Below are 12,906 nucleotides of genomic sequence, written 5' to 3' on the forward strand. Positions count from 1 at the left end.
GATACATTTTAATGAGTGAATATTTGGCACGGTTAAGACCCAGTACGAGGCCTGAACATCAATCTTTGCGCGGCATGAAAAGGGTAGCTTCTCGCGTGGCAGCTCTTTGACACCCTGTGAACCCATACCTGTCCTGACTTCTCACGACAAATATCCTCTCCTTACAACGCTTTCTCAAGGCTAATACGTCAGCGTTTCGCTTTTGTCCAGGCAGCCGATAAATTGTCATACATGCAGGCGTTGAAATATCTGGAAGTCTAGTAAACGATTAATATCAACAGATACCTTTTATCAGTCACTCAGAGGCCGTACAACGTAAGCTCCCACCTTGTGATCGATAGCTTTGTGATGTTTTTCGACCTTTATTCAACCTTGAACCGTACAAAGAAAGTTCTTCGGCCTAAGTCGCTTTTCAAAAGCTCAAGGAGGTGAGGATGGTCAGGGGTCTTAATTACAATATATATAGCTACGTTCAAAGTTGTTCATTCCGTAACGTATACGACAGCAGACAAAGTTAACAAAGTTTACCAATATAATCCAGAAAGTTGTATGAGTGCCCAAGATCTAAAACTAACGCAATATCAAATACAAATTTTAAAATAACCTTTCCAAAGTTGTGCCATGCGCTACCTTTTACCAGGAAATAAATCGCTTCAGTTACCGGCTACCATTAACCCACATTCCTTGTTATCTGTTGAAGATCTCGGATATACCTCAAGGCTGAAACAAAGTCACTAATAAGGCAGTTAGCAGATTGCAGTTTGTATTCCCTGAAGTCGACCACTCAGACAGGCCGGCGACTGCTTTGTAGTTTCTCTGTGTACGGTGCAATCTTGACATAAGGCGTTGTGAGATAAGGTCATTCATATCAACCAGAACATCAAGTAAGCAGGTCTGTCTATATTGCTGTAACAGCTTTATCTACAAACCAACTGTTGCTGTATGCAAATAATAGGGATTCTATAAAGAGACAAAGTGATGCCAAAATGAAGCGATGGTGCCTTAGATTATTCGATTATTGGCTATGTCTGTACATCTAAGGTTCTCGTATGTTTCTTTTGAGTTTTGGTGATCCAATATGGCACAGTCATGAAGTCATTCACGGATAAGCAGATGCTTTAGCTTGCTTGTCCACAAACATATCTTAAACATGGACGATCTTTGTACGTTGAAAAGGTATAAACGGTGAATGGACAAAATCCTATCACATCCCTTCACATTAAAGTTCCATGACGTCCAAAATGGCGGATGATCGTAGCAAATTAAGTTTGATTTGCCAATAGCTTTAGTCCCCCTCAGACCATTATCAAACGCTAATAGCTGACAGTATTGGGGCAAACTGCAAATATATGGTCAGTAATTTTCCATGTGCTGTAATTCACCCGCCCTCCACCCTTCACCATAAAACGATTTTGAAGGCAGTATTGATTTGTGAAGTCGTCGTTACTGCTGACTACTTGTCAGACACTGGCATTGATCAAGATAGAAGCCGGTCTTCTCTGAACATGATCAATGTGACAGATGATGAGATGTCTTTTGGTTGTCAGTAACATCTTAGATAGTAGCTATAGCGAGCCTTTCAACTAGAAATCTAATCTTCATACTTCAATCTTTATGATAATCAGTCGTAATATAGTTATCATTGCTTGACCAACCACAAGCTCCTGAGCCATAGTAGAATGATATGTCAGTCATGGAGCTATCTGCTCATCTAATATCTATTCTAGTTTGTCAAAGTGTAAACGTAACGACACTCGACGCGAATTCAGAATGCTAAAATGTGGATCTGAGCACAACCTGTGTATCAACAAGCAACTAATCTGCTTTCAAAGGAATCGACAACATGATAACATTGCACTCAATTTTCGCAGTACTGTTGGGATCACGTTTCGCCATGTCCATTACGGTATAAAACGCACGTTTTTGTCCGATTGAATTTGCCGGTACATGGGTCATTACAGCCGAGTTTTGTCTGTAAGCAATAAGCAGTTCGTGGTGATCATTGTCAATCCAATAACTTTCCCTCCAACCAAAGATGACCAATGGTAAAATTCATCCATTAAGAAGTTTGAAAACAAATTAGATGATGTTGGCGGTTCAAGGCTGCATGGCGCTCGGCATACAATGGTTCTTTGAGGCCATTTCCCCCGACGCCCGTCTTTGATATTCCACGAACACCCCCTCACTCACAAACATCAATAGTACATATCAGCCACGGGTGGCGGGCATTGAGTTCTTTGTAATTGAATCTCTTGGCGTACATCAACGCCTGTAACGGTATTAGACAAAACGCCACTAACACTAGGATACGATAATCACTTTACCTAAAGCCCGCTTGATATTGGTTGTGTTTGTATTTCATTCAATACACAGGTTACTGAGTAACACACAGATGCATACATTTGCAATATATAATGGCATTGACATAAAAAAACGCTCAACTCTTTTTAAACAACCTGTGATTACCTCTCAACTTGAGTATGGAATGAAATTCAATAATAAAAAATTACCATCAAAAGAGAGAAGTTTAAACTCCGGTCCTTAACAAGTATGGCCAATTTCACACATCAGTAAACACTCGGGATGTAAAAAAAAAAGTTGACTACAAGCCCTGAGCAAGAGTAATTGCAAACGCGTACTTCATAATTTTCTGCCCGCAGTACCCGCACGTTCCCCCTGGCCTTCACCTCAAACTCAGAACTGACTCCCATCCTTCTCTTCACCCTATCTTGGCAGGTCCCGGATGTAATGTTCCGTAGTTATTACGCCTGAACAACCTTGGACAGACACTCAACCAGAGGATAGACTAATGACGTCCCGCCTGAACCAAAGTCGACCCTGCTCACCCTGTTATTATAATCCGTACTACAAAGACCTCTGTAGATAAAAGTTAATGCAGCTAAGAGTAAAGGGCGACGCAGCAAAGGACGACACGCCATTAAACTATGCCTCTTATCGTCACAGAAGATATAGCATGAAAATCACTCATCAAACAAAGCTAAGGGTTATATTGTAAATATTGTAGTTCAAAGGCTGTGGAAGACGAAATACATTTTATTTCAAACTATTCATTCCATAACAACGCTCGAAATGAATTGACTATTCAAACTTCTACAATTTATCCCAATTTCTCTAAACTTACAGACCAAGAAAAAACTATTCTTCTTTTAACTTCCCAAAACCCACAAATTTTGGAAAAGGTGGGGCATTACGTCTTCCATGGTTTACAGAAGAGAAGTCAAGCCCTTCAGACATAGTTTTAGACATAGTTATAGTTGTAGACAGCTACCTTTATCATGTAGACTTTAGTTATTTTATAATCTATTTCATTGTTCTTTTATGTTTTGTAATTTGCAATTAGCCTCCGAGCACAAATTTGCAATAAACTTTTCATTGTAATAATGTGGGAGCTATCTAGCTTTACCCAGTGGGAGCGAAACTAAAACCTCATTTGAATAATTATTTCATAGAATCTCATTTTTCCTTGCATCTATCAATACCAAGTACATGCCTTAGTTACCTATCTGTTTTGATATATTTAATTGTTATAATTTGCTTTGATTCGAATTAATGTCTGTATATACATATATATGACAAATATTATAAGCTCATTCAACATTTTTGACATGTTCATGGGACAAAGACCTGAAGATAACACAATTTCTACCCAGCCAAATGAGAAATTTATCCACACTAAAAAAAATGACACATGCCTATGGCTCCTTGACCCGAGGTCTATCTGGAAGAGAAGAAGAGGTGTTTGGAGCACTAGTACTGACGAGGGAGAGTTTAGCAGACTGACGTGGTGACTCGAGAATAAGAAGATAGCTCTCACTGTGGCAGCATCTTCTATCTACGTCGCCTATCTAAGCGGCATATAAGAAACCGTTTTATTTGCGAAAGGATGCAGGACTAGGCACGCCCGATCCTCCATCTACTGTTGTGCTACGAGTACAGATGATTCTTAAAGAGCAGCAATATAGGAGCGCCACCTGGCTAGTTTCATGAACACTGCAACATTTGAGGTAGATATTTTATTCAATAACAAGTGTCATACTATAGGAATATGAGGATTCAAGTTAAAAAAAAAGAATTCTTAGGAAATTTACAAAATTCAAATGCGAGTAACCATTTTTTGTGTTACACTAGGGATCGATTTCTATAGCTATAGTCTTTTCCTAGGAGTAAAGAAAATCTGAACTTCTTTACATTCTTTACATTCTGAATTTCTCGTTACAAAATGTATCAGTACACATGATCCGTTTGTATTTCCTCAAAATTGACTTTGCCCAAAAGAAAACAGCCACATCCACAGGAGAACACCATCGCGAACGACGGCCAGAACAGATAGTGGAATATAGCCCACAGGTTTGCGTCCAACAGTTCGCGGAACACCTCTGTTTGGTCGCTCGGGTCGTAGAAGCAGGAGTACGTCTGGCCGACCTGTCCTGTGGACCGCTGGAAAGCTTCAACACGTTCAACGTTGTGGTAACGGTATTTGTTACAGGGTCTTGTAGAGCACTGGGTGAGAGAAAAAAAACAAGACATGGCGTTAACATAGCATGAAAGTTCATCTGTGTTGGTACAAGTCATCATGAAATAAAAAGTTAACTTTCCTTCCAATACTAGATTGAATTGGGTCTCACAGACCTACCCTGAACAGGGACGGGGGGCGACACAAGTTATCTGGCACGTACGTACTACGGTCACGTGTCTCTGACGTCACGTTCCAAGAGTAGACGGGTCCATTCCGTGAACAAGGTTGAATAAGTCAGCTGAAAATTTGGCTAAGTCCCAATTCATTACAGTGTTGGTAGGAAAGTTAAGTCTTTATTTTATAAAGCATGGCGTTAGTACATGGCGTTTTGAGAATAGGGGGCTTCGCACACGTAAACTCCGTTTATTTCTATCAGTCGAGTGAACAAAATAATCTGTTTTCGTTCACACGGTAAAGCAAAGGGTAGGTCTTATGAATTATAGATTCGTTGCGTGACTGACTTTGACTTTTGTAATTATATTGGTGTGCCAAACGTATAGACAACATAATCCTCCCGGTGATCACATAAAACTGGAACTGATGGGGCATATTTGGTGTGGACTCATTGTAGTTTTAAGCACATGCATGGAGTACTATGCAGTGACATAATGATATATATGGCAAACTACGCAAATTGCAAACAAAATCCTTTGAATAATAACTCACTGCTAAAATACACACAAAAAAGTCATTAGAGAAAGCATCCACCGAAAATGGCATAAACATCATAAGTTACATTACCAGCTGGTCCCCTCTGTATCCCATGTTTTTCTGGTTGTCCACCAGAATCCCGCTATGCCGCTGTCTGTACCTGCCGACAAACGTCACGTTGATCTGCAGACAGGGAAACGACGATCCACAACCTCTCCTCATCTCACCCGGACACTCGCACGACACCACGTCACTGGAGATTCGTGACGTCAGCACGGTGCACGTTGTTCTGCGCATGTACAGTCCGCGTATCGCCGGCCTGACATCGTTGACGATGAAGATGACGAGTAGTATGAACGCTCCGAAGCGCAAAACTACCAGGAATGTGGCAGTCACACAGTAACACTTACTACACGACATGGTCCGATGTTCAGAGTTTCTAACACGACGTTCAAGTTACGTCAAATCTGACATTCGCAGCAGTCGACATCAGATTCTACATGAAACATGGAAAATGTGTCCATCAATTTTAAAATCATTATTACCCTTTCCTATTCATGTTGCATCCTGGCTACATCTGTAGAAGAGCTGACAGATCTTTCCAATCTGCCGATACGAATATCCTCACGTACGATAAAGCCCTCCCCCCGATACAGCTTTTCCAGCGAAAAGAACGAAACCGCCGCCCTCAAAGAAACGCAGGACGCTAGAAAAATGCACGGGAGGCCAGACAGACCGATATGCCGTGTCCAATAGCTGCAAACGAGTGTACAGTTATTTCTGGAATCACCGATACACCTTACGGTTAGGTAGCCACAGTCCCTTTCGCGGGCCTCCCTTCGTATCCATGTGAACTCCGTGTCAAAGGTTACAGAAATGAAGAATTACTTCTCCATGCAATGTCGCCGTATGTCAGCCTACACTGTATACATGTAGCTTATGGTATACTGCGGTACTTCTATGATGCTGCCTGAAATATGGTGATAAGTAGCTAGCAATGAGGAAGAGTAAAATGTTGTGATTTTGTAGAACATTGAAAAACACATTTTATTAAAAAGTCAGTAAGTCTATGCTAGTACATGTATATTGGTTCAAGCTAAACCTGTTTCGAATTCAGACATTTTACGACATTAACAATTTGGCTCCGGACTTAAAGCCTGTCTCTTTTCTACACGTCTGAATAGGTTTAGATTTGCCTGGAGTTAGATTTATTTTGATGTACAAATCAAATCAAATCAAATCAACTTCATTGCTCAACAACTACTGTAACTGGTACAATGTATGGCAAAGAAGTATAATGTATGGCAAAGAAGAAAATAACAAGGGTAGCTAATCCATAATAATACTAAAGCTAATCCATTGTTTTGTTCAATAAGTACATGTAAAATAAAAGTGGATACAGAGCTGAAAAACAGGTCAAATGACCTGAGCGCAATTTCCTGTATAAAATAAAAAAAAAGCTGTTAAACAATAAAATTCAGTTTCTTAGTACAAAACGATGTCCCACTCCGCCACCTCACTGACGGTGTAGGTAGTGCCTGCCACCGTGTAGTTCCCCTCTGCCCCGCTAGGGGTCCGGGGCTCGGCCACCTGACTGGGGTTCTCTGACCCACAGAACCCGCATGGGTCGTGGTCACCCAGGCTGCTGTCCCCGGAGAAGTACATCTGGGTCACCAGGGTCCGCCGACCCGGGGCTGTCAGCCTGGAACGACGAATAAAGAGATAAATGTACAACTGACCATGAAGTTTCTGCTCCGTATACATATAGAACCATATAGGTCGCGGTTATGCAGGCTGCAGTCCCCGTAGAAAACTTCCAGGTTTCGCTGACCGGGAGCTGTCACCCTGAAACAGACCTACATGGGCTGTGGTCACCCATTCTTCTGTTCAAGGAAATTACCCCTGGGTAATACAAGGGGTTGTCATTAATATCAGGAACAAATCGGTGGAAGAAGGAAAAAAGTAAATGAACATTTTTATTAGATTAATGCATAGCTAGGTGGCTGAACCTAAAAATAGAATGTATGGGTCGATTAACGGAGGTTACCTACCTACCTACCTAGTCCCATGACCGACACTGGTCGTCGGGGGACAAGGCAGACCTTGCAGCAATAATTTTTATTGGATGAAGTTTGAAAATCTACGAGGGTAGTGTGGCAATATGAATCATTACTCCATTACAGCATATACTTAATATGGAGTCGTAAAATCGAGGTACGAAGCTGCCGACCTGAAGTGTACATGCGCAGGACGGGTGTACCAGCCCCAGCCGTACTTTCCCGGCATGATGGTGATGAAGCTGTACCTCCCCTGGGGATCGGTCGTGACCTTCCCGCGGCAGAAGTTCAGCCTCCGGGTGTCCATGTAGTAACTGGGGTGAGGGGAGGGGGGCATAAAACATACAATTTCGACGGACGACTATCCATGTCTATGATATGAACTTTCACGCTAGTATGAGATCACCACAACAGGTTAAATATTTAATATGGGTGCATGTCAGTCAGTCTTTTTTAACCATTCCTACAGATCAAGAATCCTGGTCTCAACAAGTATGCTACTAAAACTGGACGTTAAACAGTGGTTCACTTTACCTGGCACTTCTTGAAAAGAGGTGGGGGATTATTTCTGGTACATTTGCAAACAAATGCGTTTGTTTGCTACTTTCTACCACCCTCACGAGGAAACATGATATCCATACTTATTCGTGTCGGCTCATATTGATTTAATTGACAGTTATGGTTACATCCCCATCCTGACCAGTGAGAACCGGACTGTATTTTAAGACTCACCGTCCGCTGGAGTCGGCCTGCCAAACCTCCACTGTTGCCCCGGCAACCACGGAACACGTGGTGTCTCTCACCTTTAATGCGATGGGGGAGGGGGGGGCAACTATTATTCCTGTTGAATTATACTATTGAATTATTGAATCAAATTTCCTGTAAGCCACCATATGATGTAACACGCAAGTAGTTTTGCAATTGGTAGACACAATGCAAACAGGACCTTCGTTGTGTAAAATAAGAGTCTATTTGCTCATAGTGACTTACCAACCTGATGAAACTTTTCACGGAAGGAGTACTAACCGTTCCCTTGACCAGTAGATAGGGACCTCCGTGGCACACAACCCGCTGGTACGGTACGCCGTGTAGGTAGTACGGGCCCAGAACATCCCGGTGGGTGGCCTGACAACCTGACAGGAAAATGGGGCAAACACTTCACTTCTTGCTCTTGCCCCTTCCCTTTGAGTGTGTGTTTGAGTCCAAGGTTGCCCAATCGACTAATCTACAACCAAAGAACTCTACTCCCCCCCATCTGTTGTTACACCACTCCCTCTCTAACTACTACATGTACGAGCATGTAACGCATAATCCGCAGTCACCAAAACAAACCTTGTACACAGATGTACCGGGGGTAACAACAACCAGCTGGTTTCTGTTAGCTTGCCAAATACTGAGCCAACTTCTTGCATTTGCAATGTGTGGCCTGGTGTTTTTTTTTAATTTAAAGGTAGGTAATGATGATAACAGCAATCACGTATGCTTATCTTCATTTAGCAGTAGCTGTATGGATAAACGTAATGTTACGTTTTAGTTTCGTCGGTTTTGAGGAGGTGAAAGTACTAGTAGGGGCATAGTCAACAGTCAAAACCGCTGTTGTTCGGGATCTTTATTTAACGAGAGAGATGATATTTTAGACTTTGGAGATACTGGTAACTTGTTACATACCTGTCTGGGCGAAGACTCGAGGGCAGACCATCAAACCCACAACGAGAATGGCGAGGAACTGAAACATGGCTGAAAACTCAGAAAAACTCCCCAACCTTCTCGGAAGCCCTGTTTGTAACTCGGGAATGTCAGCTTGACTCGTTTAAGAAGCCAGGGAAACGTTAACCCGGCGGAGGCCCCCGTTGCCGTGGTGACACTGCGTAAAACTTCATTTAACCCACTTGGAACAAAGCCATACTGTTTTCGGGGCACACACGCTTTATCCTGGGCTAAAATGTCTTACCATCCCACCCGATGAAAACCACGGGTAAATCCCCTCTCACACATAGGTATGGTTCCCCCCTATAGGCCTAAAACTAGCCGAATCCCCTCCCTCCAAGGTCAAAGCCTGGAACATTAGATCGGCATGGTCGGCTGGTTTTCGGCCATGTCGCCTACTGTTTAGCTGCACTAGCCAAATGTTTCAAAACATTCGAGAGTGGAGTCGGTACGTTGGGCTGTCGTTGGGTGGGAGTTGGCTAGTTTTCAGGAGTAGGTCGAGGCTAGCCTCTACCAGGCTTCGGGAGGGCGCATCCGGGTTCGGCGAACTGTACTCTCTAGCGGACCAACTCCCCGGGTCATTTCTCTATTTGGCCAAGTTCTACTCTTTCCAGTCGCCACCCGGAGCCTGGTAGGGGCGTGGTTGGCAGTCAAATTTGACTCAAATTTGACTCAAATTCGATATGATTCGTCTAGAAAGGTTGGCGAGGTCTAAATCTTTGGTGGACTGGTGTTTTTGGGGGGAGGGTCTAAATTAGATATATGACAGGGGCTTAAGGAAGTGTTTTTGACAGGGGCTTAAGGAAGTGTTTTCTGGTGCCGAAGAGCATGCCTGTACGGCCCTGACAACAACGGCATGGCTAACCCAGATTATCAGTTAGTTGGTCCTCCTCCGAGATGCAGATTTAAGGCATTATATACAATGTGGTGATTTTGTTGTAATCTGCAAGCAGATCCTATGGTGGCAAATGACAGTATCAATTTGGCCAGGCGGTATCCATTGGCCAGAGTGGCGTATTGGACCCTCTCTGGCCAATGGATACTGCGTGGCCAATTTGATACTCTTTCTCTTGCCTCCATGAGATCTGCTTGGAGATTAGTGATTTAGGGCCTGGTCATGTTAAATGCCGATAATAACGACTCAAGTCTTATTTATACATATGGTGCAATGTTTTCCGTTCTGCACAACGTTTTGAGAAGCTATCTTACTTTCATGAGAGAGCTTACGAGTACATAAAACAGTAACCGTCAAATAAAGAAGCGGTATTGCATTACCAAAAACATCTCCCTTATCACCTTCCTCATCAAATCTTTAGCTTACTACTATATTTGACATTGGTTCATAATGTTAGAATATACACCTATCATTGTGCAAGTGGCAGCAATGCGCACATATGCAGTGTTGTTAATTCCGGGTTCATTAGGTTAAGATACACGTTAATGTGGCAAATACGCACATATGTAGTGCTAGCTGTTAATTCCGGATCCTGACAGATTGTTTCCCTTGGTTGCACAGAATCTGCTTTGTCGTCTGGTATGCCTCCTTTCCAACATAGCCATCTCGGTAAAAGTGAGACAGGTAGTCCAGATTTCTACACGAGTTCATTTTACAGTACACACAGTACGGTTCCACCGATTTCATCACCATTCGATTTTGCCATGTTTCCGGCATTTTGACATTCGCGTTGATGTTTCCTGTAGAGTTGTAACCATAGAAACTGGCGTTTTGAGAGGTCAGCCCCAGTGATTTCCCAACACGTTCAGCCTGAATAGATATATGGCAATAAACACCTCTGCTCAACACCAAACAAAAATCGCTAGTTATAGTAAACTCGGGACTCCAACGTGTCTTGTTCAGGACCAGTTTTTGATTCTCACTCAAACACGGGTCACGGCAAAACCTTTGAATCTTTGCATTCAAATCTTTGAAATATTTGACCTCCCCAGAAAAATCATTACCTGCCAAGTTTACCCTCTTCCAAAATGACTTGTTGAAATGGTCGTAAAGAGCGTAGTCTACATAGCTCCATTCTTTGTGCTTCTGCTTGAGTTTGGGTGATAAGTCTTGCAACTTACGACGTTGAATGTTGGTACTCTTGATGTACAGTATGTCCGGTATTGCCCAACACATCAAGCGTTTGAGTAGAACCAGCGACTCGTCAAAGTACTCTGTAAGCATGACAAGGTCAAAGTCATTGTCAATGGACTGCACGAATGCTCGGCTAATTTTCTCTCTCTCGCTAGGGTCAGACCCCAAAGTTACGTTTTTGTTATATTCGGGAGGAAACCCAAGATCAGTGGAGATAGAATTCTGCGTCAGACAGAGCGGATAGTGTATGCCATGTCCACAGCGTCTATCGTATCTTCCCGGTTCGGTCAAAAATCTGGCGAGAGAATTATTCATCACTGTTTCGTTTAACCGAAACAGTTTTCCATAGTTGTAAAATGTCCATGCCGACTTTAGGTGATTCAAAGGTTTCCTGATGATGGTGACATACACCGTGTCCTTCGGTAGTATTTCATGAAATCGTGTTCTGTTATAGACAGTGTGATACATCAGCATGTCGAATGTTTGGTTAGGCGGTGGCGGCATGTAATTTTCGGGGTATAGTCTGTATGGATACATCTTGCTGGGCACAAATGGACGTGGAATGATAACGTTTAGATTTCTTGTGTATGCATAACGACTGAGGATGGTCATGACAGTGCTTCCTGCCACTTTGTGGTTCTTGGGGAAGGCAATGCGCTTTCTTTCTCTTCCTCCTTCACACTCGAGCCACGTCGCCGGAGGCTTACTGGAAGGTATTGATTGGGTGCTTGTCTGTGTTTGTGGGTAAACTGCAGGGGCTTGCTGTTCACCCACAAACGTTGGTTGGTCATTATTTGCAGGTTGTGCTTGCTCATTTTCAGGTGTGAGTCGGTCATTTGCAGACGGTGCTTGGTCATCTACAGTTGTTGGTCGGTCACCTGCAGGTTCTGTAAGGTGATTTGGAAGTGTCACTTGCTCATCTTTAGGTGTTGGTCGTTTGACTGCAGGTGATGCTTGCTCGTCTGCAGTTGTTGGTCGGTCATTTGCAGGTGGTGCTTGCTCATCTGCAGGTGTGAGTTGGTCACTTGCAGGTGTTGTAAGGTGATCTGGAATTGTCGCTTGCTCATCTTCAGTTGTTGGTCTATCAATTGCAGGTGATGCTTGCTTATCTGCAGTTGTTGGTAGGTCACTTGCAGGCTTTAGTTTCTTGGCAGTTAAATCAGTTGACATGGTTTTGCTTGTTCTCCAAAAGTGCTTTGTCAAACTAAACAAAACAAAACAAAACAAAACAGCGAATAGATAACAAAATAGTTGGCGAAGAAAATGTCGATCTGTTTTGTTTGCATCAATCTGTGATACGTTACAAAATAATATTTAGTTCTTCGAAAAATTTTATCCTATTGCCAAAAATATACTTAGATTGCGAAAACACATGCATCCCTTTCGAATACAATCCTCAAGTTTTCAAAATAAACATTCACAGTCATATTCTGACAAGGCCATGTATCTTTCGTGCCATCTAGCACAGTGCCTAAAAGTGGCCTTTGTATTCAGCAACATCACAGTTATTGTACTCCGAAACGAGTTGAACTTTAACATTACGGTTCTTCGTGAAATGCATTTAGTTTTTGTTGTTACTTGTACACGCCTCACTAAAAAGTGCTCAAAAACAGCAATCGCACGTTGTATTAATACGATAACAATGGTAACCTAAAACAATAATTTACATTAAAATAGAAAAAGTCAATATAACATTACCTCATGTTTAGAATAGTTCCAGTGATAGCCAATACGAATAGAATAGCAAAGTAGCGTCTTAGAATTTTCATTTTTAATGTTCCCTGAAATCAATAAAAAAACAGGGGGAAAAGAGTTACAGGCATGTTAAAACAAATATGAAACTCCCACCATGTACCATTATTGAT

At 42.4% G+C, this 12,906-nt stretch overlaps 3 protein-coding genes across 3 annotated transcripts; all 3 read right to left on the reverse strand.

Annotated features, from left to right (window-relative positions):
* Positions 1-4,134: 4,134 nt before the first annotated feature.
* On the reverse strand, positions 4,135-5,608 carry LOC109466737 (calcium-activated potassium channel subunit beta-3-like). The gene is made up of 2 exons (XM_019764493.1): positions 5,279-5,608; positions 4,135-4,521 (listed from the first exon to the last, which is right to left on the reverse strand). The coding sequence occupies exons 1-2, from the start codon at positions 5,606-5,608 to the stop codon at positions 4,246-4,248; spliced, it is 606 nt and encodes a 201-aa protein (XP_019620052.1). The 3' UTR covers positions 4,135-4,245.
* A 1,044-nt stretch (positions 5,609-6,652) lies between these two features.
* On the reverse strand, positions 6,653-9,039 carry LOC109466661 (chlorocatechol 1,2-dioxygenase-like). Its single transcript, XM_019764390.1, has 5 exons — positions 8,914-9,039; positions 8,272-8,378; positions 7,978-8,048; positions 7,419-7,559; positions 6,653-6,890 (listed from the first exon to the last, which is right to left on the reverse strand). Exons 1-5 carry the CDS (start codon positions 8,978-8,980, stop codon positions 6,674-6,676), a joined length of 603 nt encoding a protein of 200 aa, XP_019619949.1. The 5' UTR covers positions 8,981-9,039; the 3' UTR covers positions 6,653-6,673.
* A 1,371-nt stretch (positions 9,040-10,410) lies between these two features.
* On the reverse strand, positions 10,411-12,211 carry LOC109466596. Its single transcript, XM_019764328.1, has one exon. It carries the CDS (start codon positions 12,209-12,211, stop codon positions 10,427-10,429), a length of 1,785 nt encoding a protein of 594 aa, XP_019619887.1. The 3' UTR covers positions 10,411-10,426.
* Positions 12,212-12,906: the final 695 nt, after the last annotated feature.

This window comes from Branchiostoma belcheri, unplaced genomic scaffold (genome assembly GCF_001625305.1).
Source record: "Branchiostoma belcheri isolate BF01 breed outbred unplaced genomic scaffold, Haploidv18h27 scaffold17, whole genome shotgun sequence".
In the NCBI taxonomy this organism is placed as follows: domain Eukaryota; kingdom Metazoa; phylum Chordata; class Leptocardii; order Amphioxiformes; family Branchiostomatidae; genus Branchiostoma; species Branchiostoma belcheri.